At 38.4% G+C, this 27,925-nt stretch overlaps 1 protein-coding gene across 1 annotated transcript; it reads right to left on the reverse strand.

Moving 5' to 3' along the window:
• Positions 1-6,291: 6,291 nt before the first annotated feature.
• On the reverse strand, positions 6,292-26,154 carry ACP3 (acid phosphatase 3). The gene is made up of 11 exons (XM_075143277.1): positions 26,041-26,154; positions 19,637-19,732; positions 18,153-18,239; positions 17,052-17,204; positions 14,284-14,382; positions 12,681-12,785; positions 11,530-11,662; positions 10,029-10,111; positions 8,126-8,232; positions 7,371-7,540; positions 6,292-6,410 (listed from the first exon to the last, which is right to left on the reverse strand). Exons 1-11 carry the CDS (start codon positions 26,152-26,154, stop codon positions 6,292-6,294), a joined length of 1,266 nt encoding a protein of 421 aa, XP_074999378.1.
• Between the last annotated feature and the right edge of the window lie 1,771 nt (positions 26,155-27,925).

Consider the following 27,925-nt stretch of genomic DNA (forward strand, 5'->3'; position numbering starts at 1 on the left):
ACGATGGAATAACTTCACAAATTATACGTCATGAAACATATAGATTATCTGAGTTCCATTTGCAGTGTTAGCTTGCTATCGGTTTTGCATCAATTGCTTAGCATATAAATGAAAGATTGATTTGAGAATGGGATGTCCAGTTGTGCACAGTTCCATTCCTTCCTCCCTCATACACACTTATTCAGACTTAGGGGAAATCTTGAGTGGTCCAGTCACAGTAATATTTACTAGGGCCCAATGCACATGTGAGCACGTGGTAGAAAACAAAAATATCTCCAAGAAGAAGAGAAAGAATAACTTCAGGACCATCCCAATAATCTCCTGACGGAAGAGCTCATTTTCAAAAGTGTTAGATTTTATTATTAGAAACCTCCCAAAATCATACTATTCTATGACCATTCCTATAGTATTTCCAGTTGTCCTAGGATTTGCTTTGAACAGATAAGAGTCTGTAACATCCATCTGTCTCAGCAATGCATTTCTTTTAGAGTTTATCATTGTTATTTCAGGATATTTTGTCTTTTTCTTGAACAGTCAAGACCTATCATCCTCAAGAGCCTCATATAAGTCTTCGTGTTTTCTCTGATAACAAACATACTTAGGACTACATTATAAAACTACATCCTAAACCAGAAAGATATGTCATTATAAAATGACACACTCAAGAAGAGTCAGTGTGCTTGCACTCTCCAAAGTGGCAGTTATTTCATTGAAATAAAGAAGAAAGTTTTTTTAGAGTGCTTAGTCTGCTTTTGATAATGCATGCCATGGTTATGAAAATCTCCTAGCATTTTGTTCAGAGATGCTTGTCTGAAGCATCAGGTAAATAATTATTAAGTAATTATACTCTTGCCTGCAATTCTGCAGAAAATAGGATTTTTCTTAAGGCTCAAATGAGACGGTCATTAACGACAGCAGCACTTCATGGTGGAGAATCGTCTTCTTTACAGAGAATTGGTATTCAAATCATAGTGAAACATCAACCATACAACCAGACCAACAAAGACAGCTGCAACTCAGCTAATGGCTTTTTTACAATATTGATATTACTGAATGTGTGGTCAGAAAGGGAGAGAGATAAATCAATAGAGACTATGCTTTGGTACATACACACACTTTGAGTGTGGTAGTTAGAATGAAGAGTTAAGGTGATTAAAGACCCTTTGGTTCACAACTATGACAAAATAGTTTTGGTGGTTAAAACATGTAAGAGTAAGCAACAGCAGCTTGTATTGCTCACTATAGTTTAATGTATTTGTTGTCCTTCACATCCATCCTACCAGTGGTTCAGAGGTGAGGACAAATAGCCATACAAGAGAAGACAACTCAGTAACTGTGCTGGAGATAGGCTACCCACCACATAGTGCTCCTTAATATATCCTGTCTTTGCCAACTCCATCTTTCCAAACAGTGAAGTGAAGTGAAGTGAAGTGAAGTGAAGTGAAGTGAAGTGAAGTGAAGTGAAGTGAAGTGAAGTGAAGTGAAGTGAAGTGAAGTGAAGTGAAAATTAGGCCTTCATTTGTCAGAAGGAGATTTCCATGTGCTTATTTGAAGGGTCTTAACTTACAGACTAAGGTATTTTTTGATCCACATCTTCCTTTACCAAGAAAAGAGGAGTCTTTTTTTCTTGTGCGTAAATGGATTGATAAAGCTCTCTTCCACCAGGATATTACAAAGGATACACAAGATTCTCATGAAGGGCTGCTTATATCAGTAGCAAATCTTCTTGTCTTTTTAGAAGTGTAACATGCTATGTTTGAATTGTTCATAACTCTTCTGCCCTGGAGGCAGTGGTCTGTACTGTAAAAGTACTTCTGTATTAATTTCACAAGTGAAGAAACTGTTGTACAACAAACAGTAATTTACTAATCACGTCCAATTTAATCTTGAGTGCATGTGTTCAACTTCTTAAGAAGTTCAAAACTTCTGAACAAGAAGTAGGCTTCAGACCTGCTTCAGCTCTTGCTGCTTTCTGAAGAGCAGCCAGAAGCTCTGAGAATGCCTTAGAATGGAAAGAATGGTTCCAGAAGGTATTGGAACTGCCCTCAGTCAGCTCAATAGTTGTGGGTATTACAGAATTTTGCTAGTCTTCCTGTAATTCTTAATCCAAATGCTGTCAAGGCTAGTATTTTAGAGAATGGAGGACACATGCATACCTATTTGGGCCTTAAGTTACACGTTTTTGAGTCCATATATCCTTTTAATTCTCATCATCCTAAAGAAAAGGCTTTATGATCATCCTGCATCTTACAACCTTTCTTTCTGTAGTTTATAGGGTAGATGAGCTAGCAGAATTGCTATGTCCTTTGAAGTCAAGGGCTCCCTATAGGAAGAGGGCAAGAGCTTTAGCTGCCATAGTCAGAGCACAGAGAAATTACCCTTTTTTTTTGACATGGACATGACTCCAGCTAAATACAGAGAAAGAGAGATGGAGCCAGGACAATTTTCTTTTGCCCCTATCTATTTTGAATTGATAAATGGTATCTATCTTTTCTCTACAGATTTTTTAAAAGATCACTGGAACCTCAGTCTGCAGGATGGATGAATTTGACAATGTACTGTCAGTCTCAGGAGAGGAAGTAGTGTAATTATTCTACTTTAAAAGAAATTACAGAAATAGCACAACTGGACTTTGGACATGTCTTTTTAACTGTCTTTCCAACTGTACCTGATCTCCTAGACATGGTCTTGCAGGCCTTGCCAGTGCTAAAATCACTTTGGAAGTGAAGTTGCCTAGTCATAGAAGAGACTATGTAATGCAATAGTTCAAATGATTTGCTATTATTTCAGTAGCAACTCATGTTTATTTATTTGAGTGTTAATACTTGGCAACTTCTGATGAAGAAGCATTATTGTCTAAATCAATAAAGCTATCCCTTTATAGGTAAATGTCCACCTTTCATCTCCATCTTTCTTTATAAGAAATGCTTTAAGGAGCACAGTAGTTTCAGCTATTTCATGCCAAGAATACGATCCTGCGCAATATTGCTGACATCACCTCAACATGGATTTGTAAGGGCCAAGGTTATATGCCTAAGAATAAGCCAGCCTCTACCCTCATCATCACTCTCAAATTCCATCACTGTAAATCTTTATTCTTCTTTTTACAATAGAATTTTTAGCATTTTTTGTTTGTGGAGAAAAATTTAGAAACATAACCTTTGTCTTTTGGAGTTTAATCCAAACTCAAGATTTTTTGGACTGAACAGATTTTTTTTTTTTAATACAGTGTATTTGTTATTCTGTTCTCTGTATCTTACCACACCTAAGAAAATGAATTTAAGTGAGAAGAAATAATATCATTTGGACCAAATGTCCCTACATTACAGGTACAAATGAACATGAGTGCTCCAGACTGAGCCGGTGTTACTCTTGAAGTCAGATGGCTATGCTGTGCTGACCCAGTGTGGGCAATATTCAGGACTGTGAATAAACAAGTTCCACAATGAAATCAATTCAGTAAGAGGAGGTTGTTGCTCACTAAGCTGGAAAGTGCTGTGTATGCACTCCTGTCTACCATATGCACCAGAAAACCCTGCTGCAGAGCTGCTAGTTGCTACTGTAACTATCGTAGAGGCAGATGATGTCACTGCTGGAGGGCAAATGGAAGAGCTTGATGTTGTCAACGTTAGTGCTAGTCATGTCAAAGCATCAGTGCTTTAAAAATCTATTCTTACAGAAGGAGCAAACCTGATCATTCACTTTTTTTTGGAATCTCTAGGTATACTGCAAGCTCCATTATTTTTCACTCAAATACAACTGCAAACGTTGAATTGTTTCTTTAATATACTTTATTGCAGTGCTACAAGTTGCTTGGAGACAAGATATTTTCTAATCACAAACAGTCTGCAGATTATACTAACCAAATTGTGTATATGGCTGAAAAATTAAAAAAGCCACAAGCTTCTTTGACACTTATAACCTTTTACTCCACTGGAGAAATTATACTTGATTTAATCACAGCAAGACAAAGTGTCTTTACTATAAGAGAGATTCAGGGCCTACGTTACTAATGTATTACATCTTTATTGTACCTTCATTAATACTAAGTTACATCATCTGAACCTATCCATTACATTCTGTGTAACTTGTGTTCACTGGATCCTTTCTAAAAGTGCATGGACATTTTCAAGTATGACTATCTTAACAAAAAGGTGTCCCTACAATAAAATTACTTCATGACAGCTCCTGCTGCAGCTAGAATTGCCTCATCGTCTGAAATTCTCTGTAACAGCTCAGGCTTGAGTAGCATAATCCACAAAATATGTCTCAGACACCTCACATTTTACTTTCCGTCTGGATGTACTTCTTTTTGTAAGAAGCAATCTTGGAAAAAACATGCCCCATTCTACTTCTGGTGGAGTGCAACTGACTGACTTTCCAATATCTCAAAAACAGTTTTTACTGCACATTATCAGTCAACGATACATCTTCACTTGTCAAGCATCTGACTGCCTCTAATAAAAGACTCAATCCTTGAGTGGGTACCAGCAGCATTGTGGCCATGGTAATAGCATCAGGTAATCCTGAGCTTTTCCCCACTGTCGGTACACTGCTAATAGTAACCAAGCCAGCTCAGGCTTGTTTCCTAGAGCTGCTGTAACACTTTTGAACTACAATATAGACATTCCTTTAAGTTTTTGCACCAAGGATCAGAACTACTAGTTACGATCTGAAGCCTGTACATCCAAAACATCTGATTTAAGGATAGCCTTTCATCTTTTTGACAACTTTGCCCCAAATTGTTACACAATAAAACATCCTTACCATGTAAGAATCAAATCCATCACTTGATTATGATATTTCCTAAAATAGATAAAATGGAAATGTCAGGGATACTAGTAAAAGCTTTTCACTGACTGGGAAATACTGCTTCAAAAGGTGGACACCTCAGTAGCTGGAGTTAAGACAAGTAAATGCAATAATGTTTGGAAAGCACTCTATTCCCAGAAGCCTTTGCTATTCTGTTTGATTTATGCTATTTAATATCAATACATCTAACTACATCACATTTTAAATGTGTCCATAGCTGTAATACTGAGGGCTGATCTCTAGATCAGTGGTAGCTGACCCAAGCTCCTGGGCTCCAAGTTGCAACCCACAGATGTGAGTCAAAGAAGTCCAGAACTTTTGTCCAGAAGCAACTTCAGTCCAGAAGCAGTGTATTCACATTGGTGCGATGCTATGCCTGAGCTAAACAGCTCCATCTCTCAGCCTTCTCTAGACTTCTTCACCTCAACAGGACTCATTAGCTTGAGCGCATGATTGCTCATTATATCTGTTGGACTGAACCTGCCGTTGGCAGCTGTCTGTATAGTTGTCTTGGTTTTTAAAAAGGCTTCTCCATGATAATGTAATTCATGGTATCCTCTGCAGGACTACAGGATAAAAAAATCTTGATTCAGCCCTTGAAACATATGACGATAAGCAGTATTTTATACAGCAATATTAGTGCTTATGATACTAGTTTATGATACTAAAGAGCAATTACGGAAGCACATTCCCTGCCCTTAGGAGCTTACAATCTAAACAAAATATATTGCACAGAAGAGATCAACATGCAAAAAGCAGAATCATTGTTTTCTTACTTTCACTGCATGTCTTGCTAACATAAAGGATTTTTAACAGAACAAGGAGTTAAAGGAGTTATTGTAAATTAAAATGAAAGGTGATGAATAAAGTGATAGCTTGAGAAATTATTGTAAGAGTGGCTCAAAGAAATAAGATTGTAGAAGGGACCTGATTCAGGACACAGAACAGAGACATAGAAAAGATGCAGGGCAAAGGATCATTCATGACTCAGAAAAATAGGAGAGCATGTAGCAACAGAAAATAGATTTAAATGTATTTACTTATCCACTAATAGTCATTTATAAGAAGTAAGAAAAATATTACAGACTCTGATTTTCAAGAAAGACTCATTGAGCAGGGTAAGAGAGAAGCAGAGGGCTAAATGGTAACAGGCAATATAAAAAAAAAAGCATAGGCAATAGCATCCCTTCAGCCACTGGTTGACTGAAGAGTGATTAATAGTAATGGAAAATCTAAAGATAGAAATTGGAGTAATTCCGTCTTCCTACAAAAGTAAATTCTTAACAGTAACGTATTTCTACAGTATTTCTCACTGCAGATGTTTAGTCTTTTAGGAGCTAGGCCGCAGATACCTCAGCTCTTCAAGTTTATTGAATATGCTTTGGAGATTAGTCTGGCCAGAGCAAACTGATGGATATAAGCAACTTAAACGATTACTTGATGTCTATCTGCTCTCTCTTTCATTTCTTTACCTCCCCTTTAAATGTCTTGGTAATTGTTTCTACGCCTGCAGCGTCCATAATGATAAAGGAGGTAAAGCAGTACAAGGTCAAAAATGAACAACAAGCCAACAGCAATGTCAAATCCAATAAAAATATCTGTGAAGGAAAAACAATAAAGGAAAAGGGAGTTAATGAAAGACATAAATGTGTATCATTTTGGATACAGAGATAAGAGTCTAAATACAAACATGTACAATGGAAGTATAGTTACATTTTGTTCATATTTCTGGCAAGATCACATGGCCTGCATTTACTGACATACGCAACATAAGTATAAAACCGTGTACTTCAACCCTGGAAATGCATAGATAGCTTCCTGTGCATGGGTAAATCTTACTCCTAGGTTTTCATAGGGCAAGAGGGACCATGTGTTGTTAATGCAAACGAGGACTTTCATCAGGGATCAGCAAAACACTGAATATATGCAGGAAGGGGGAAATACCAGGACTATTGGAAAGTAGCATGTGTTGCCTTGCCCTTCACTTCCCTCCTGGAAATAATATTCAAGAAGAGGTTATCAGCTGTCAGCTGTTGGTAGTCCGAGGCAAATAGCTGCTATATATGTGTGGATCAGCTGCACTCCGTGTGTGCAGTGGAGGTTAAGGTATCCTTAATACATAGTACACATGCCAGAAATACAGATGCATCAATCTTACTGTGCAGATGCATCAATCTTACTGTGCACGTGCAAGCCATTTTCGCTTTGCATCTACAGAAGATCTGATGCGTCCAACATACACAGGACTCCTTGCATGATACCCACACCCATATTTCTGTTGGACGTTTTCAACAAGCGGAGCTCTAGTTTTGGCGATGGCCTTTAGGTAGCCCCTTATGCGAGTATGCTAATAGCACTGCCTACGCAGTGGTGGGCAAGTCTACTCTTCACATTTTCAAAGAAATGTAATTTCTGTCAGCTTTCCCTGTTCATAGTAAAACTGGTCCACACTTGTTAAAGGGAGATCTGTCTATTGTGTGAAAGGTACAAAGTTTGGAGCCATTGATAAAAGTTCTGCCTCCATGTCTTTTGTAGAAAATACAGAGCTGTTACACTACCTTTCATTTTGTCTTTCTTCCCGCATTCTTTTGACCAATTTTCTGTAATCATAGGAGAAACTAGTTCAGCAAACTTCTCAAGTGGACAAGAAGAGGTACATCCTGGCAGAGTGAGTAGGTAAGGATCCTTTGAAGAGTCGTTCCGATAATGCATTTCAATGCTATATTGCCTGATTAACAACATTGAAAAGATTTTTTAAAAAAGGTTCTTTAATACAAGGTTTCCTATTTAGAGACAGAATGTTGGAAATAGGCTCTAGCATCCTATTCTAGAACCTGTTCTTCAAGAATGGAGGCTTTGTGAAAGACATCTGCAAAGCCCCCTTTGCCAAAGCTGGTTACATTACTGCTCAGATCATCAGTCAGCTCAAAAGGCCCTTCTGAAGGCTCCTTGAATGGCAACAGCACCAGGCTCTTCTAAGCCAGTTGGTTTACCTTGGAATTTATGAGATGTCTTGGAAATGTTGTTGCTATCATTTGAAGAAGCAGGAAAATTTATTTTACCATTTACTTCTAGCTGGTAAGGCCTGTTTTCCTCTTCTTCCTGTCTTTCAAAGCACACAGATACATGCACATCCAGCAAACGTAATTTTTCCTGGTTTTAATATAACTTTGTGTCTGTGGACTGCTCAGTGAAGTATCAGTTTAAAACGAATTTCTATCTCCTCACAATATTTGAGAGGCAAATGACTTTGAGGAAGGGGGAAACAAATTACAAACACTCCTTGTTCTTGCATAGGTAAGAAGATACTTGCCCACTGCTTTCTTGGTAGAGTTCAAAAAACTGGCAAGCAGCGTATGGTGGCAGTTTTCCATTGAAAATACTGAGAGCAATCTGGAGGGCCCCAACTGTGGTGTCATGCTATTGGGAAAAAAAAAATCCATCCTTGAAAGTCAGCTAAGTCAACTACCATTTTTCCAGAGTAATGAGACAAGAGTAGAGAGGGAGTGGAAATCAAGATAAAACAAATTTGTGTAAATTTGACCATAAAAACATTCAGTATATTCAACATTGGGAAAAACATGTTAACAGATTACTACAGACAGCAGGGAGCATTTCCAAAGAGTTACTGCAATATGTGTCTTACATCATCTGGCAATATTTTGGAGACAAGAGATACGGGGGGAAAGCAAAATGTGGTCTGAGAAGTAAATCTAGTTTTTCAGTGCATTTTGCTACTCCTTCCTTCAGGAGTTTTCGGTTCCAAGGTCAGATTAAGGCAGTATAAGGTAGTATATCCTATGGTATTTCAAGTGAAGATGCAAGTACTTTTTTTTAAACAGTATATCAGACAAATAGTTGTGTACAAAGACTCTTCTCCTCACCTCCACATACACTCCAGAACTTTTAAAATTGTTGTTCCTTCTGTTTGGACTTATAAAATAAAATCTCAGTTTGGCTTCCATTTTGATGGAATCAGTTACCCCCCCACCTGCAGTCTTTTCCTCTCCCCATTATCCCTCCTCTTGCAGGGTATCCCAGGAGGAGGAGCTGAAGGAAGGAAGTCCAAACAACTTAATGCCTAAATTTTGCAAGCATCTTTATATACATATTTGCTAGGCTTATTTATATTATAGTCTAACAGCTATGTTTTAATTATTATTCAGGTCTTGGAACTTTTTAGACTGATCAGTTTTAAAAATAAGAGTATACTTGGCCCCAAGGTATTAAAGCAGCAGTGAAAATTCTGGATGCAATTCTTCTTCTTCCTTTTCAAAAAGAATATAGTAGGGCTAGAAAATACATAGAAAAGGGAACAAGAAAGATTTAAGGTATTGAACAGTTTCTATATGAGGAAAGATTAAATAGGGTAGGACTTTGTCTTGGAAAAGGAAAGATGGAAGAGGTGTGACAGAAAATAGTAAATTCATGAGTGACCCGGGAAAAGTGAATAAAGAATGACTATTCCCTGTTTCTCACAATAGAAATGCTAGGAAGGGGCTAAATCAGTATTAAGTTTAAAAAAAAAAGGAAGTACTTTTTTTCTTTTAACACGCAAGTTATTGCCACAGGATGTTGCAGAGGCCAAAAGTATAAATGCATTAAAAAAGTGATTAGATAAATTGATGGAAGAAAGTCTGTCAAGAGCTATTAAACACACAGACACAGATTCTATCTCAGGAAGTCCCTAAGCCACAGATTGCTGGAAGGTTGTGTCAGGGGAAGCATCACTCTGTGCTGGCATTATTCTCACATTCTTCCCTGCCGTTGGCCATTGCTAGAGACAGGATAATGAATGAGCTAAGTGGATCTTGGTCTGACCCAAATGGCCCTCTTCATCCTCTAAAATAAAAAAAAAAAGAATCCACAACTGTATCATCCCTTTCTAAGCAGAGGAAAGGTTTGGAGGTGCAGCTGAAGTTCTGTGTGCCAGCACTTAAGAAAAGGTGCAACTTGTAGAAACTGCACCATTAAGTTGCAGAAAAAATGGATGATAAAATACATAGTTTTCTTTACCAAGTGCAGTTTGACTGAAACTGAGGTGAGATCCATGCTCCTGCTGTGTTCTTGTACTGACTGGTGTTCAGCTTGTTAGCTGAATTGAACTGTATTATATTATTCTTTCATTTACCTTATAGGGAGGCTCTGTTTATTCTCTTTAAGGGTCTTTTACTAGTAAAATCATAGCAAGATTTATGAAAGGTGAAAATACTCACAGCAGAGTAGACCTCCATTTTTCTTTGTTTTGAAGAATTGGCAGCTTGTTTAATACTATTTAAAATAATATTCACAAGGACACCTTAAAAAGATGGGAACAGGGAAGAGGAAAATAAAACTATAACATTTGCAAAAAAACTGAAAAAGGCAAAAGATATTGAACATCAAATAGAAGACGTCTACTCAGGCCTCATACTCATTTTTTAGTTTACTACAAGTTCATAACTAGAGAGAAGATATTACAGAGGTGAAATATGTCATTCATCATCCAGGTCAAGTGAACAGGCAAGATTTACAGGAAATCATCTAGAACTATCCTGAGAACTGGGGCTAATGACACTTACAGTTTTGTTATGCTGAGACTTCCTCTCCATCATTTTTTGTCTGTTTTGAGTGTTGCAATAATGACAGCTGTGCTAGCCTCTTCCTCTCTAGATGCTGAAGAAATATTTTTAACTGTTTACTTCCAACAAGTCACACACTATCAATTCTTCATTCTTCCAAAGCTCTTTTGTACTCCTTCTTCAAACCGGAGATATTCTAAAGCCAATGGGATAAGGGCAGCAGAAATTCCCTGTAGCATAATTTATACCGTTCTAGGGAAAGAGGGCATAACTGGTATGCCCGTGAACACTAGGAAAAAAGTCCTGACCACGTGATGCGGCCAGCTACCAGCTAGTGGGCTTTAATGCAGGTCTGAGCCTGTAATTACTATATGGCTTGATGCAGTGATATATATGCCTGGATAATGAGGCTGCTTATAATTCTTTACCTAGGTCTAGGCTGCAGGGTAGGTGCATTACAAAGTCTAGCCCCAAACGGTCCAGCCTGCAGATATTCAAGCTCACTTGTTTGGGTTTCCTGCTCATGGACACCTGGGGATCATATGATAAGTGCCTGGGGTTTTTCCTGAAGTCCTGTCAGAACGTGCATAGCCTATGCACCCCAATTTTGGAGATAACCAGTAGTCCCAGTTCTTGCAGTATAGACATAACTTGAATCTCTCATCTTCCATTCTGATCAGACTGTTTTGGAGCAGTTTTGTATCAGTCTCTCAGAAAGCTACCAATGCGTTGCCAAGGTTTTGGCACAATATATAACCAGTACATCACATGGAAAAACAAAGATCAGGAAACAATTAGAATAAACATTGGAGAAACAGAACTTAAACTTAATCTAACCTAATATCAGACAAGTAATGATCATAGCCATGAGGGCTTGATTTTCTCCCTTGGATTTCTATAATCTGTCTTAAAATCCTAATCCCTTAAAAACTATAGGATAACTAAAGACATTAATGTTTACACCTCGTTTCAATATCTCATCCATGGAAATGTCAGCGTTCAGCGCATATTTTCATGCTTAATATGGCATCCAATGTCCATAGTTGCAAATCAAGGTTCTGTATCAATAATTTTACATGAGTAAAATGAAAGGATGTTGCATGTTATCATAAGCATTGTCTCCTCCTTTCTGAGAGCTATGCATTTTTTGATTTACCTCCTTGTAGTCGTGATTTCTCTTCTGTTTTATAAAGCCCAAATAGCGATAATAAGGACAATTCTGCCAGTTTTTCCATCTTGTCGATTACATCTTTGGTGGCCCATACAGGGAGAGTATAATTGTGAATACCCTAGTGATAAAGGAAAACAAAATAATGTTTTTTTCTTCTATTGGTTTCCATCATCCTATTGCCCAGCCTCACACTACTACATTTAGACTCTGAGGCTGTCCTGCAATTCTTTGCCTGGTGTGGTTTCACTCATCAGCATTCCCTGAAATACCGTTTGTGGGAATGGGGATCAACCTGAAGTGGGTAAATCGGAAGAGGGGAAACACTTGTGTGAAGGGGATCCCTTGTAGGTATAATGTGTTCTTGCTACAGAGATATATGTTTTTGGTTTTGCTAGTGTGAAATATTGCAGACGTGTCTTATCCTCTTCCTTCCCTCTGGGTCTTCAGGGTGTAACCTAGCTCCAACTTTTCCTGCCTTTTCCATACAGTTGTCCAGATACCAGTTCTGTCACTGGCCATTTATAGACAAGTGTCACTCTACAGTCGTGTGAGAGTGACAGTGTCTTATAGTGTTTAAGTGCCTCAGTGTGTGGAGGATATGTTCAACAGTCTTCATGTACTGCTAATAATGACTGAGGCCAAATGGAATCATCCCATGCTTGGGGCCAGTCTAATTTTATTCACTGGTAGCAATCATCATCTCCTGATTTTACAACTGATAGATCATAATCTTACCTCTCATCTTCAACATCTAAGTATTTTGATGTTTACCTGTTGATAGGTTAAAGCAAATAATTTCATTTTCCTGTTAAAAATCATAAATATGTCCTAGGCAGCATGCTCAAATAATTCTATAGCAGGATATTGGGAAGGAAAATGAGGGAATAAAGGGAATGGATTTCGATACCAGCTTCAGGATAAAACATCAAATGGAAACAACAGTCTCCCAAGCTGTAAACCATGGTTTTGGGTTATCTTTTACCAATGCACTAAATTAGAACTTAGATTCTAATTTTAAAAAAAGGTAAATCCAGGAGAGAAGGCAACTTATTCCTATGAAACCACATTGCCATGGTTTAATTGAAACCCAACTTAGCTGTTATATTCTTTCCCGACCTCTATTGCCTTGTTATTACCTCACAGTATAGAGTATCATATGTATTCCAGAGCTGGAAATTGTCCAGTATTTTAAGATGGTTTAGTTCAAGTCCTGTGTCAACTGCCATTGTTTGTAAAAAATCCTAGGGGAAAAAAAGTGAAGAGTATACCACAAATACTCAAGACATATGGAACATATATGCATACAGATTCATTAGCACCCAACCTGGCAACGCAGTAGTGTTTGATTTTATACAGGTGAAACCCTTGTAGCGGAAGATTTTGGTTGCAGATTTCATTTTGTAACCATTTCAAGGTACTGATCTCTATATCAGACAGTGCTTTTTCTCAGCCCTGCTATGGATAAGTCTGGTGCTATCTCTGCTGCACTGTTCTCTCCCTCTGCTGACTGCTCCAGAAGGCTACCTCAGTCACCTCAAGCCTTTAGATATAAGGAAGAGGAAGGCACTAAGGGAAAAGGAACATGAGAAAAAAAGATGAGGAGAAAATAGAAAATTAAAGAGAGCTGAGGCAAATATTCAGGATGAGGCAAAAAGAAATTGAAAAGGAAACTAGGTTTTCCTTCTGCCATTGAAGGGGAGCTGAATATCCAAGTAATAGTTCCACAACAATTCCCATAGGGATTCTTGCTATGTGTTACCACAGAAGAATAAAGGGATTCCTTAATATCCCTTATTCCCATGTTACCTGTTTCATACTAGTAGCTGAGAGAGAGGACAGCTATGAAGTCATAATTCACCTCCCATTGCAGGTGAGTGAGGCTGACCAGAGTAGCTGAGCTAGCAGGAAGTTAGAAATAAACCAAAAAAGGAAAATGTTGGATTTAGCCCAAGCAGTAAGCCTGAAGTGACTTTGAGAGAATATGTACAGGTGCAGTCAGGGTATGAGGAACGTGAGACCTCTGCTTTATTTGTGCAGTAGTGCTATTACAAAGTACATGGTATGCAAACAAGAGAGCAGCAATAATCACTATCTAGAGCAATTATTATCCACAAGAACATGGTTGCTTGAGGCAGGTACACCATCCATGTACCTACATCTTGCTGCAGCACTGGAATGGGAAATTTTGAATCTATGACTGCGAAGATTTGTGTCAGGGCCAAAACAGAAACATGTCTTGTGATGGATCCAAAATGCATCTCAGAGAAATTTACGTAAATCAGAATATTCGCCTGCTTAGGCTTGCTTTAGTTCTCTGTTGTAGTGTCAACTTCAGAAAGTCACAGCAGGAAGGCATAATCCTTCCCAAGTTTCAGATTTATCAGATTTTTTAGAATTGGTTTTGTACTACCCTGTGAAACTGGAAATTGTTGCATCCAGAAATTTCTTCTCCCCTCAGATCATGGAACGTATGCAGCTCTAAATAGTCTCAGAAAATTAATGTTAAATTCACATGTTAAAAGATTGATATAGAAAAGTATGAGAAATGCATAAGCATATAAAACATACTTTTTGATCGTATTGGCCTAAATTTCTGATTTTAAGAAAGTCCTCAGGATTTTTTTTTTTTTGCATTGATTTATTTTTGCCTTTTAGCAAAAGGAAACAATGCAATTCCATAGCTTCTACATCTTAGTTACTTTCCTTCTTAGATTTTATTTCCTTTTTATTTTGTCTTACCATGTATGGTTGTATTCTATTTTGAAATTCACTAGATGTTTGTGTTTCATTCTGAAGTTCATCGAAACGGGGACAGTCAGGCAGAGGAAAATGCAGCCTCTGAAAGAAGAGAAGTAAAATTTAGAATAATTTTAGAATTAATCAATACAGCTCTAGTTTTTCTGTTGCTGAGATTGCTGATGTAATATTTGTTAGACAGATTCATGGCTGTGCTACAGGTCCTCCATAATGGTTTGTTTGGGTACCTTGTTCATTAATTCAGTTAACATAAGGAATCGACTGTGGTAACTTGACTTTTCAGTGGCTACTCGTGGCTATGATAGCTTGATTTCCCTCAGTTTAACTGGTTTTGGCAAAAAGCAATTATGCATGTCTGTCAGGGAATTGCTTTGAGAAATGGATCAGGGTCCATGATCAGGGATTTTAAAAAGCTACCATTTCCCTCTTAATTTCTGAATTCCCCCAGATGCAGCTTGACTCCACCTGGTACTGGAATCTGAATTGCTTCTGCATCTACACATCCTGCTCTCATCTCTTTGGAGGTAAGCAGCGTATTACGGTGAGCATTTTAAGTACCACTTAATGGACAGATCTTGAAACAAGAGTGACAAATAAATCGTGCTCCTGAAATATCAAAAAGCTATGAGCCTAATGGCTCTGTTCTGGTTTAGGGGTATGGTTCACTTTTAATAACACCAAGTGTATGCGTTACGAGGTCACCTGATAGTACGTATTTGATCTGAACCATGTGTAAATACATATGCGTCTACCAAACTCTGTGCTCTGGCAAATATGCTTTATGCCAATTGCAGAAGGAGAGATGATACCTGATCCAGCATAAAGTGTCAGTAGAAAGTTATGATGAGCAAAAGAAACTTGTGCTGGTTCAGCACTTTATGTCACATCACTAGAGCATTTTTGACCCAGCATTAATATTATCCTATAACCATACAAATCATGTCAAGGAACTGACTTAATATACAGTGGAGAAATTAACTTCAATATCTATGGCTCATGTATGTGCAAGAAGGTCTACTCTGTCTTGGGGTGAACATTAGCAGACTGAACTTCCAGTGCTTCTCTTTTCTCTCTGATTTATCAACGTGAAGCTTGCAGCAGCCACCGACACTAGCACACTTTCACTTGGACAGATTTCCAAAGGTGCATTTTTTTTGTAACAGCAGCGCACTGGAGGGTGAAGGCTCAAAACTGCAATATGAAACTGGGGAATGTTGTTTAATTACACAATAACAAATGTTTCTCTTGCTGTATGGCTTAATTATCCCCCTCTAGGTGTTATTAATTAAGCCACTCCCTTTGGCCTTATTAAGCAGTACTCAGTACTGTTGCCTGTCAGGTTTTGATAGATCTCAGTGGCTGAAAAATAAACTGTGATTAGTTTTTTTTACAGGACTGTACTTGGCCTCAATTTCCCACTTTGTGTTGCTTAGGGCTTGAAAATACCCTCAAACATCTGCTTGGTTTAACAAGGGAACAATGTTTTTTCCAGGTGCTTTGCATATTTAACAGGAATTTTGAGTTAACGCAGAGGTGTGTTTCAGTGAAACATCAATACCCACTCTTGAAGCAGCTGCTTCAGGAGTGGTGAGGTACTAGAGATTCCTACAAATGAGCTTGCCGTCGCCAAACAGGTCATTGCACTGCACTGTGATTCCCCTAAGGGCTTTGAGGTTTTATTTGGCCAAAGCTCTGACCACTTTGGTGCTTTTTTGATCTTCTGGTGAAAGAAATTCCCCTAGTGTCCCACTTTTAAATAACAGTGACAGCATTCTTTTCTATTGAGGGACAGAGTCAAGTTTCAAGGTGAATCACATTGTCCCTAATCCAGTTTGTGGAAACTCTTTCTCTCTGTACCTGCTTTCAAGCATGCCTCCAAGAATGGAGGAATGCCAATGGGAGGCGGGTGCGGCCACCCCCTAATGACAGAGTCCATCCTCTGATGTTGGTGACTGGACAGGCAGTTATTTAATAGGGTTTTTGTATACATTTCCTTAAAGTCAACTTCTGTACTCAAAGGCAGAAGAAAATTAGCCTTTCTGTCACTACACTCGATAACTTTTTGTCCTTGTTCAACACACTGTTCCTTACACAGTCCTTGTCACAGGAGCTAGTGAAATTAAAATCTAAACCTGAATCAGCCAGAGAGAGCTACATATAGTAAAACTTCCACAAGACCTATTATTCAGGTAGGTCTGCTCTTATTATGAACCGCAAGGCAAGTGGTAGGGTTTCATTAAATGTTTGTATGGCACTGAGCGTAAAAGGGCCCTTGTCTGTAATTAAGGTGCCTACCTAAGGTGCTACCAGAATAGGAAAGTAATAATTGAGAGGTCATTACAGTGGCTGGTGAAAATTTCATTCCTTGAATAAACTATGGAACAAACTTGCCAAGGAGGGGAGGTCTGTCTAGCTGATTGGTGCTTAGCAAAGCACTTGTTCTCTATAAAGGTTTAGGGCAACTTCTCTATAATACTGTCCAAAAGTGTCTTTGCCAGGAGAAATGTTAGGGCTGTGCCTTGAAGAAAATGGTAGTGTGGACCACAATGCAACTATAGAAGGAAGATTTTCATGCAGCTATTACAGTTGACCTATGACATGCTTGTCAGCCAGAAGCTGCAGCTGATATTTTCTGTTAGATTGAACTCAAAAAGAATAGAAAATATTTTTTAGCTTTTTTACCCCTTTTTTCTCTTTTTTGCTTCTGGGAAAGTTTAAGGCATTATAGGAAGTGTCCAGCCAGTACTCACCCGGTCTGTTGATTTTTGCAGAACATGAACTGGAATGGGTTGCCAGAGGAGCTCAGGGTTCCAAATTTGGCTGCTAGTTGGTGGAAAGAGGCCAGAAAGGTATGACTGGGCACTCATAATGGTGCGATCATAATCTGTACTTTGGATGTAAAACTGAAGATAGAATGGCAAAGAGTTAAAAATAAAATGGAAACAATAAAAATAATAACGAAATTTTACCCAACTCATCAATCCTGCCTTCTTGTTTTCAGTTTTATGTTTTTGCATAAAGTCAAAACAGTGAAACCGTAACTCAGCTTTCTAGGGCCCTACTTGATTTGCATAAATGGAATTGCCAAAACATCTTTCAATTTGGAACGTAACCCTCAGACTGAACTAAAAAGAACAAGAAAGAAGGAAGCTCTCCGTCTTCTGAGATTCAGAAGAACATTGATACATGTAGATGTGGTGCTTAGGGACATGATTTAGTGGTGGACTTGGCAGTATTAGGTTTATGGTTGGACTTGATGAGGTCTTTTCCCACCTAAATGATTCTATGATTCTATGATTTTATGATCCATCTGCTATACCTCAGGAATGAAGGTACTTAAAACCGTAAACCTCTCTTGGAGGCATGGCAAAGCTATAGTCTTTTATGCCTTCCCATCAATGCATCCCTCATGTATAGACCAAAACGGTAGTGGTATCTTCCCCATAATGGATCTGTACTGTGTGACAAGCACATCCAAACAACTGTTAGACCTCTCTTTTACAGGATGAAGTATGTGAGTGTGGTCCATCACATGGATGGATATGCATTCACCTTTCAACAGGGTAGAACAATATTGGGTCACTATGTATAAATTCCCATTCATTCGGTGGTGTGGAGCTGTTCAGTCCCAGAAAACTGGGCAGTAGAAGACCCGAACTGAATGTAGGAGCTGAAAATTAGACTTTAGTCTGTGTTTTTACCTTGACATAAAAGCCTGACTTTCCAAAATGTTCTTCTATTACCTTAATTTTTCCGTTAATGAAATGAATATGGTGATGTGCTTTTATCTAGCACAAGTCCATAGTTCCGCTATGCCACAGAAAAGTTCTCCAAACAATTCTGCTATATACCTCTTTCCGGTTGTATGTGCTGTTCAAAAAGTTGGAATATCTTCCCCTCGTGTACTGTCCAAGTTCAAATAGCTGCTGCATTCCAGTCTGTGAGGCAAGCATACAGAAGACTATTAGATTAAGGTGACTGGAGAATCTTAATGTAGAAGTTTCTTTTCTATTTTCTTTTTTGTCTTCAGCAATCAGTTTTTAAGTGATCAGTAACCATTTGTATAATGTACTGTATATGTTGTAGGTATTCTAGAATTTTTAACAGAAATACTCATTTGTATCTATGAAAAAATGATACATTCTGAAATGCTAAGACTCCAACATCTGCTACAGGAAAGGCAATGCTCCTGATTCTATACAAATACTGTTTCCACAGTGCTGTAGCTCTGTAGATGCTCCTGGAGTTACTCATGATCAACATTGTTCTTTACAATGTATGTCAGTTAGTGACAGCTGAGAAAGGGTGATTGATAACCAGTATTTATTATTGTCATTGGTCTGCTATTTGATCAACCTGATACATTTGTGGCTTGAATTTCATGTAAGTAATGTTCTTCCATCTTTGCCTTGGTGCACCTGCAGTTGTCTTAGACTGCACTCTCTCTTTTCTGTTACTGATTTGCAAAGCTGTGAGCTGAACTTTTTAACTTTTAGCTGTCAGAGAAGTACATTCTTACTACTGTTGCTAAAAAGATAATAAAATAGCAAAAAGCTCTCAAAAAATCTGTGCCAAAGCAGAAACTTTTTTTCTTCTTACAACATAAGCTATGTACCTGGGGATAGTAATGTGTTTTCTGAGTGTCTGAATTTTACAGATCTTTCAAGCCTCACTTCAAACACTGAATGCTGAACTGTCTCTGATTCATGCTTCTGCATCATGCTGAAGTATTATTAGGAAATGCATTGGCCTCTCTTCGCTCCAGAATTTCATATGTCAAATACAGTTAAAGAGCTAAGGCTTGATGTTGAAATGCCAGAGCAAGAAGTAGGTTCAGTGCATCCTAGTGAAACTCTGGGCTGAAAGGTGCCTTATTAGAAGACATATTGTCTCCAGAAGCAGCCTTCTCCTGCAAGACTCCCCTTGTTTTGTGAGTAGGTGGTTGCCAGTCAAATAATGAGATGTGGACTCATCACTTGACCTGGTGGACAGGTGTCATTCCTTTACCCTGTCACAGGGCCCAGTGCCTAATGGTCATTAGAACTTCGATGTTAAGAGTATAGACAATGTTTAAACTTGCTATTTATTTGAATGCAGACACACTATCAGGAAGTTGTTGCTTTTAGGAAGGTAGTTATAAAGCTATCATGAACAAGATTTCAATTTAACAGTAGTTGGATGAATAATGTTGCAAAAATGTTTATGAACTACAGGGTATTCCAACGCCAGCTATCAGTACTTGGGATTTGCTAATATTTCTGAGCCACACATAAAAAAATCTGCCCACTTCCTATTTTGGTAGCATACATAAGTTCTTCTAAGAAAGTCAACATACCTTGGTAAGTTGTCCAAAGCCCTGGGGCCATTCACTTTCTTTGTGTAGATCAGTTGGAAAGTTTACAATTGGTGTTCGGTCACCATGTCGGAAAACCTAACAATATTACCAATAAAAAAAACGAGTTAATTAGTGTTAACATTCCTTTCTTACCTAGCTAGAAGTCAAGCATACATTATACTTCCAGTGTCATTTTTCAAATGAAAATATCAAAGAGTCTGCAGAAACGTAGTCAAGTAGGATTGGAGTACATTCTTTACACACAAGAATAGGTATAATTATATAGGAATTTAGTGGGCATGAGCCTGATGATTCTTCCTCCCAGAACATAAAATTAATCAGCCAAGATGTTAATGCTGAGATTATATCCATAACTAGGCACCTAGATAAGAAATCTGACTGAATTTTGGACACTCAGCACCTCTGAATATTAAACCAGTTACTGATGTGCTTATATGAGTATTTAATTACTTTGGCATAGACACTTGAAACTTTTGGTAACTGCTTTTTTCATAGCAGTATCTTTAAAAGTAATTCCATGTACACATGGATCTTATGTTTGATTTCTCAATCATCCTAAAATATAAAGACGAAAATGTATAAAAGTTTACACTGTTAGCTTACTTAATATTTATTAATACTTTTACATACATATGAAAATATTTTTTTGAAAGTCTGTAGGATTTTTTTTTCTTTTAAATTCAGTGAGAGCAAAGAGTTTGGTTGTTTTCCTGTCCTGCACACTCCAGTGTGGTGAATATTAGTGTGATACGTTCAATCATATGATTTTTACATCAGAAACCTTAAATGAGCCTTTTTGTATTTTTATTCCAGCATACAAAGAAAGTGCCAACCATAGATTAAATAGTTCTGAAAAACTCTGAATTACCCTCCCTAAGTATATCATGTGTGGGCTTAGAAAAATGAAGTCCACGAAAGTTTCACATGAAAGGAAATGCTGGGATACAAATTCACAGGGCTCCAGACAATCTTCCAGGATGCTGATCCAAACTGTTGCAAAAGTTACCTTTGTATCAATGTTCACATAACCAACCTGATTCCTGACTTTGCAGAATAAAATGACAATGTGGAAGCATGGTATATTTGTTCATAAAATGACATTTATTCCATAATACCTCACTGGTATATAGCTTGATTATAATTAATACTCTCCATTGCCTCATTAAGCCACATCATTCTTGCCCAAACATCAGAGAGGTTTGTACACGCTAGTTAGTTTGCCACTCCCACTGGGAGGTGTTTTATGTTTATATTTTTCAGAGTAAACACAAGCAGTGCAGCTTAATGTTTTAATTACAATACACACCCTTTTCATCAGCCTTCTGTACTAATGTGCACAAACCTGTGCTAGAGCAGGTACTTCAGAGATGGAAAAGACTAACCTTCAAAGGCAAATATAATTGGATTTCTCCCTCTGTTTGTTTTCTACAATAGACAGTAAGGTTTGCTAGAGTAGATGTTACCATTAGAACCATGTAGAAAACTGCTTATTATTGTTTTGTTTTGCTAGTTGAATTTCACTGAAGATGTGGCCAACCTGAAATAAGTATTTTTCAGCAAATCAGGGAGGTGTTTTCACCATCATCAACAAAATGTTGATCAACATGAAATTGCACAGTTTCAAGAAAAAAAACACCTTTTTTTTCTGAGTTCAAATACAGCAAAATAGTCCATAATATTTTTCTTAAATATTTTATTTTTGCTTCTCTATGCAATTTTTAATCCTGTACACGTCTTTTCTTAATAATCTGGAATCTCAGTTGGTTCTTTATAGTAATTTCTCAGTGCACCTCTGGTGAACAGGAGAATAGGTAAAGAGCTACATTGTCTGGTGATTGATTCAGTTGCATGCAACAAAAATGAGGAAGAAGGACTTTTGTGTCACTGCTTATTTCCTTGGTGTTTTGACATGCTGACATACATAGGTGTCAGGTAGGATTCATCAGCTTTTCTGGACAAGCTGATGCCTCTGTAAAGAATAAAGGTTAAATTGCCGATTACAATGTAGCTGCATGTAATGTCACTTTCTTGTTTAATTATCCAGCTTCACAGAAAAGCATTTTTATGAGTAACTTACAGTTGATCAAACGGATTGACGTGATTAAATGACTATATTTTTAGGCAATATGTAGCAATGGATCAACACTTGGCCAATAAATATGCCCTTTTTATTAGTGAAAAATTACTGAAAATGTGTTAGATTTTAAATACTGGTTTATGATGCTTTATACTGAATGTGCAACATAACCCTCAGTGTGTATTTCACTGTCACAACAGACAAGCCCTAAAAACTTTCAATAAGCCAGAACAGAGTAGCATTTTACCGGAACAGAGGTGAGAGGGCAAAGAGATCAAGACCAAAAGATGTTCAAATATATGTGGGAGCAGGAGATGTAAAGAAAAATATTTTCTCTCTTTGTAACCTTAAGAAATGGAAGCAGTGGAGGGTGTTCTCTTCTAAAAAGCAGCACAGCTTCTTTAAGTCCACACAGAATAGAAAAAAGTTTAGTTCCTTGTTTGTATTTCTGCATCTTCATTGCACAGTGACATACAAATATGATATTAACACTAAGTTGGAAGTAGCAAGAAAGAAACAAATACTTCTGAGAGCAGAACCTTGTTTTTAGGAATTGCCTAAATAGGATGATGCTTCTCAGCCAACTGATTTTGTTTGTGCTCAAACCTCCTTCTTGCTTGCTACTTCTGAAAATGACCTTGCTTCAGTTGCAGTTGGAAATGAAACAATGATCTTATGAACAACCACTTAACCTAAAGGCTAACTTGTTCAGTCATAGCTACATTTTAGGAGAGTTTTTTTTTCATTTAAAACTTTAAGAGGAGCTTATGTATTTGAAAGTTTGTCTTTTTCATTAGAACACCTGATACTGTTAGGGAAAGAAAATGTATCCCTACAAACTTGCCTTGTTCATCAATATATATTTCTCAACGCTCATAATTTGGATTTCGTTAAAAAGGAGTTCATCCTTCAAATTAATTTGAAAATATGTGTGCTGCAGCTTTATTACTCCTGGCCTACAGATTGCCTTCCTGACCTTTCAGAAGACATAGAACATGGCAGGATGAGGGAAAAGGAACAAGGAGGCATCATAAAAGGTGAAGACACTAGAAATCAAGAAGGAAGAGAGAGCAAGGAGGATGTACACAAAAAGAGCAAAGCACGCCTGTTTGGTATATTCATTTCAGCACTTCTTTCTGAAGTGCTTCACCTCAGTCAGTTCTCAAAAGCGATAGATGGATAGTTACCAAATACCCTCTCCTTCAAATATAATACAGCTTGAACCTGATTTGGTGTCTGGGTTCTCCCATTCGCTCTTTGTAACTTTGTGAGGGTGATCACTTCAGATCAAAATGGCCACATGACTCAGACTTTGGCCAGCATTTGCTTCCATTGTTGCCAGGTGAAAAATCATATTGGAGAAAAACTGGTGTGGAGGAGAGGGTGAACCGAGAATGTGGCATGTTTAGTATATATAACATCTTCATTCAGAAATGCTATGAATTACAGTGAATTACCTGCCTCTGAGTAATAGTGAGCCTCTTACAGACATTTTTGTTGACAGACTCAACTTCAAACAAAAAGATTTCTTATTTTGAAGCCAGCAATAGGAAGGAAGAAACAAGAGGGAAATGGAACCAGTCATGCTGCCAGTTCAGGGAAACCATAGATGCAGAAATACTGAGCAAGGTTTCAAATGGCTTGGGTTGATTAGACAAATAGATAACATGCTCAGTCAACACTTCCTATCCTGAGTTACAAGAAGAAAGACATGATGAAATCACAGTACCTCAGAAACCACACCTCTTTGTATGTATGACAGGTGAAATGAGTAGCTGTGTGGAGGCAGAAGTTACAGGTCAGAACTTCTTTATACAGAGGCAATAAATCAGTATTTCATTTCTACTTGGGTACCTGATGGTCCTATGTATTTCCTATTTTCATAGAATCATAGAATCATACAATAATTTGGATTGGAAGGGACCTTTAAAGGTCATCTAGTCCAATCCCTCTGCAAGGAGCAGGGACATCTTCAACTAGATCAGGTTGCTCAGAGCCCCGTCCAACCTGACCTTGAATGTTCCCTTGAATGGGGCATCTACCACCTCTCTGGGCAACCTGTTGCAGTGTTTCACCACCCTCATTGTAAAAAATTTCTTCTTTATATCTAGTCTGAATCTACCCTCTTTTAGTTTAAAAACATTCCCCCTTGTCCTGTCACAACAGACCCTGCTAAAAAGTTTGTCCCCATCTTTCTTATAAGCCCCCTTTAAGTACTGAAAGGCTGCAATAAAGTCTCCCCAGAGCCTTCTCTTCTCCAGGCTGAATAACCCCAACTCTCTCAGCCTTTCTTCATAGGAGAGGCGTTCCATCCCCCTGATCATTTTCATGGCCCTCCTCTGGACCCGCTCCAACACGTCCATGTTTTCCCTGTGCTGAGGACTCCAGAGCTGGACGCAGTACTCCAGGTGGGATCTCAGCAGAGCAGAGTAGAGGGGCAGAATCACCTCCCTGGACCTGCTGGCCATGCTTCTTTTGATGCAGCCCAGGATACGGTTGGCCTTCTGGGCTGCGAGCACACATTTTCGGCTCATGTCCAGCTTTTCATCCACCAGTACCCCCAAGCCCTTTTCGGCAGGGCTGCTCTCAATCCCCTCATCCCCCAGCCTGTATTGATACTGGGGGTTGCCCCAACACAGTGCAGGACCCTGCACTTGGCCTTGTTGAACCTCATGAGGTTCACGCCTGCTTCTCGAGCTTGTCTAAGCCCCTCTGGATGGCATCCTGTCCCTCAGGTGTGTCAACCACACCACTCAGCTTGGTGTCGTCTGCAAACTTGCTGAGGGTGCACTCGATCCCACTATGTCATTGATGACGATATTAAATAGTACTGGTCCCAATATGGACCCCTGCGGGACACCACTTGTCACCGATCTCCATCTGGACATTCAGCCGTTGACTACTACCCTCTGGATGCGACCATCCAACCAATTACTCACCCACCTTACAGGCCACCCATGAAATCCATACCTCTCCAGTTTAGAAAGAAGGGTGTTGTGGGGGACCATGTCAAAGGCCTTACAAAAGTCTGTATAGATGACATCTGTAGCTCTTCCCATGTCCACTGATGTAGTCACTCCATCATAGAAGGCCACTAGATTGGTCAGGCAGGACTTGCCCTTGGTGAAGCCATGCTGGCTGTCTCGGATCACATAAAAGTCTCCTTCCCTTCCAAGAGTTAATTCTCCAAGGCTTGCTGACTGCCTGATTTCATCTGTGTGTCCAGTTCTCCCTCTTATCATTGAAACAACATTTGAGTATATTGCCATACACAGAACGTTACTGGAATTAGCATTGAGTCCCTGCCGCAGGTAGTGTCTGATAGAGCTATAAGCCTCAGCAGGAGTAGGAACTGGTTTTTCCTGTGCGCTCTGGCCTCTCTCCAAGTGGCACATCTACAATGCAGCCAATAGACAAGGAGATATGAAATACTTTATCTAGAACTAGATTATATGTTTTGGACACAGTACTCCTGTCTGTTATATGTATGTGCACATAATGTCTCAAATAGAGAAAGGTGGAAGAAGATCTTAAAATTCCTATTTATAAATGTGAATTCCAATTCCCACAACTTTGTATTGAAAATATCCCTTTAGACTAACTATTCTTTATCAGTATACCTCTTATTAAAAAGAAATTAGAATAAAGAGGGACAATGATGCAACCTTCACTATCCAAAGTATTTCATTGAATTAATCTCTCTTTTACCTTAGATATCGGGGGAAGTGACATTGAAGTAGTGTCTAGTTACTTTAAAATAAGAAACGGCGCAGCAGAAAAATGATTATAGTCCTGTAACTGCAGTTAATGCAACATGTATCTCAAATATCTACATAAAAATGCCCTTTTCTGTTGCTCAGTATACTACTGTGCCAATTCAGTTATTCTGAAATGGAAAATACTTTTGTTTGTGTGGTAACTTCTGTAACGTCATAAACTTCAGCTTCCAAGCACAGAAGAGGTAGGCCATAATCACCAGCTCTCACTGGTGCATCCAAGTGTCAGCTAAATTAAGCAAGAACAGGTAAACTTAGACCTCAGATCTATTAACTCCTGTGCGCTCTGCATCTATCACAAAGCTGTTGTTCAGTTATCTTGAAATAATAACTAGGGGTTAGGAGATTAAAATTCTTATAACTAGAGGCATTTTTATCTTCTTTAAGTCTTTAAACTCAGTAAGCAAAAGGCAGCAGTAGTTATTTCTAAGTCTAAAAAGAGGCAAAGCAACTGCACACCTTGTTTGATTCAACAGCCATATAAAATTCCCTGTATTCCCTGCAACAAAATAGAAGACAAATCTACTTACTACAACCACAAACTTCAGTTCTCTTTCTGCAGTAGTCTGTTGAAGCAGAATGAGGGTAATATGAAACAAAAAACACAGGATCCTAGACAGATTGCGAAGCCGTATCACTCCCATCCTGGCAGAGGATGAAAAAGGCTTCGTAGCTCCAGCAGCTGCTCAGGCTGAACAGCCCAGACGTCAGGCTGTACTTTCAAAAGGGGTGGAACTGCTGCCGGTGAATTTCAAATCCAAGAGGAATGTTGTGTGACTACGCAACAAATTGCATCGCCCTTTGTTTTCAAATTACTGTTTACATTCTATTTAATCAAATCATAATTCAGTTCCTTTTTCTCTGTGATATTTTTCTCTTTTGGATTGTAAGGATGAGGTTAAAATATGAAGGAGTTGCTAAGCATTCCTAATGTTTCAACCTACCTGTTCTGTTTCCGCTTCTCAGGGCTTGGAATTTTTCCAGACCATAGCACGGCCATGAGGATGAACTCGGAACCAAGAGCCAGGCAATACTGTTTCTTTTTTCTCTTTGCTGCTCAGTTAGTCCTCTTTTCAGCTCCCCCCCCCCCTGCTTTTTCCTTTCCTCTTCTACATTGTCACTGTGAAATCAGAAGAATTATTTCAAACAACACTTCATGTAGGTTAAAACTACCAGTCTCTCAGATAAAATAGTTGAATAAATCTTGCAACAAGTATGTTCTTTAAGCTCCTTGCTGGGCAGTTATTTGCTCTTCAATTTGTGTGCGTTGCTTTTCTTTTCCCTTGGAGTATATCTATACTTCCCCTTTTGTAACTGCTTATGTCAAGTTCTTTTTTGGCCTCAATTCTCTAAGAAATTTCTTGTGAAGAAGCCCTTGAGCTCACATTTTTATTGTTACTGATTAAGAACCCTCTTTCTGACAGTAGCTCACTGGCTTTGAGAAGATTGCTCAGCTTGCCTCTGCTGGCTTCCTCTCTATAAAATAAGAATAACGATACTTCTAGACTTGATTTCATAAGGATTTTTTGAGTAAATGAATTAGTTTGCAGAGACCTATAAATAGACTTCTCTAAATGTTAAAACTTAAGATCCTCTGTGTATTGTCCAAGTCATCCCATTCCTGTCATACCCAAACCTGCCTCAGGGTCTTCTGTTGAGCTCTCTGCCACAGTATTCTCTACAACAGGTATTTTACCATTTACCAGAAATTCTGTCTCTAGGGCCCTAAACCCCACTGAGCCTCAAGTGCTCTCTTCTCTGAGTTGTGTGAATGACCTTATGTATCCATTTCATCTGATGGATGGGAATGGAAGGGAGGAGGACCACGGCTCCCATCTCTCCACATCTCTCTTTCAGTCCATGCCCAGTTTTCAGCACTTACTTGAACTTCTTTCTTCCTCCACTGTTATGTCCCCACACTCCTTTTTGGTGTCTCCTGGTGTGATTGTGCCTATGCAGAAGGTGTAAGAGAGTAATCCATACTTCATAAATATATGATACTTTGTCTTTCTGAAAACAAATGTAAGCTGATCATTTTCCTCTATTATTTAAGAGTGCAGGTCATAAAATATACTTTCTTTAGAATATTTTAATATGCTTGAAAAATCAAGAATGGATATCCTACTTTTTTAATCTATATAGTTTTTTAGATAGGTGGTTCCTAAGCTTTTTGGATCAAGCAGTCCTTGTTGGCTCTCAGAATTTTTTCTCGTCCTTCCTAAGTCCTTACCAGGAAATTCATAACTGATTAGTTTTTATAAGATTTGCTGGTTTATTGTGTGTCTTTGATGAGTGACTATGACTAATGAAGTCTCGTTATTATGGAACCCTTATAGTAACTTCACTTTAGACATGAACTCAGTTTTTTTGTGATGCTGGATGACATCATTCAGGAACGGTTGAAAATATATAAGA

Source organism: Calonectris borealis, chromosome 2 (genome assembly GCF_964195595.1).
Source record: "Calonectris borealis chromosome 2, bCalBor7.hap1.2, whole genome shotgun sequence".
NCBI lineage: Eukaryota > Metazoa > Chordata > Aves > Procellariiformes > Procellariidae > Calonectris > Calonectris borealis.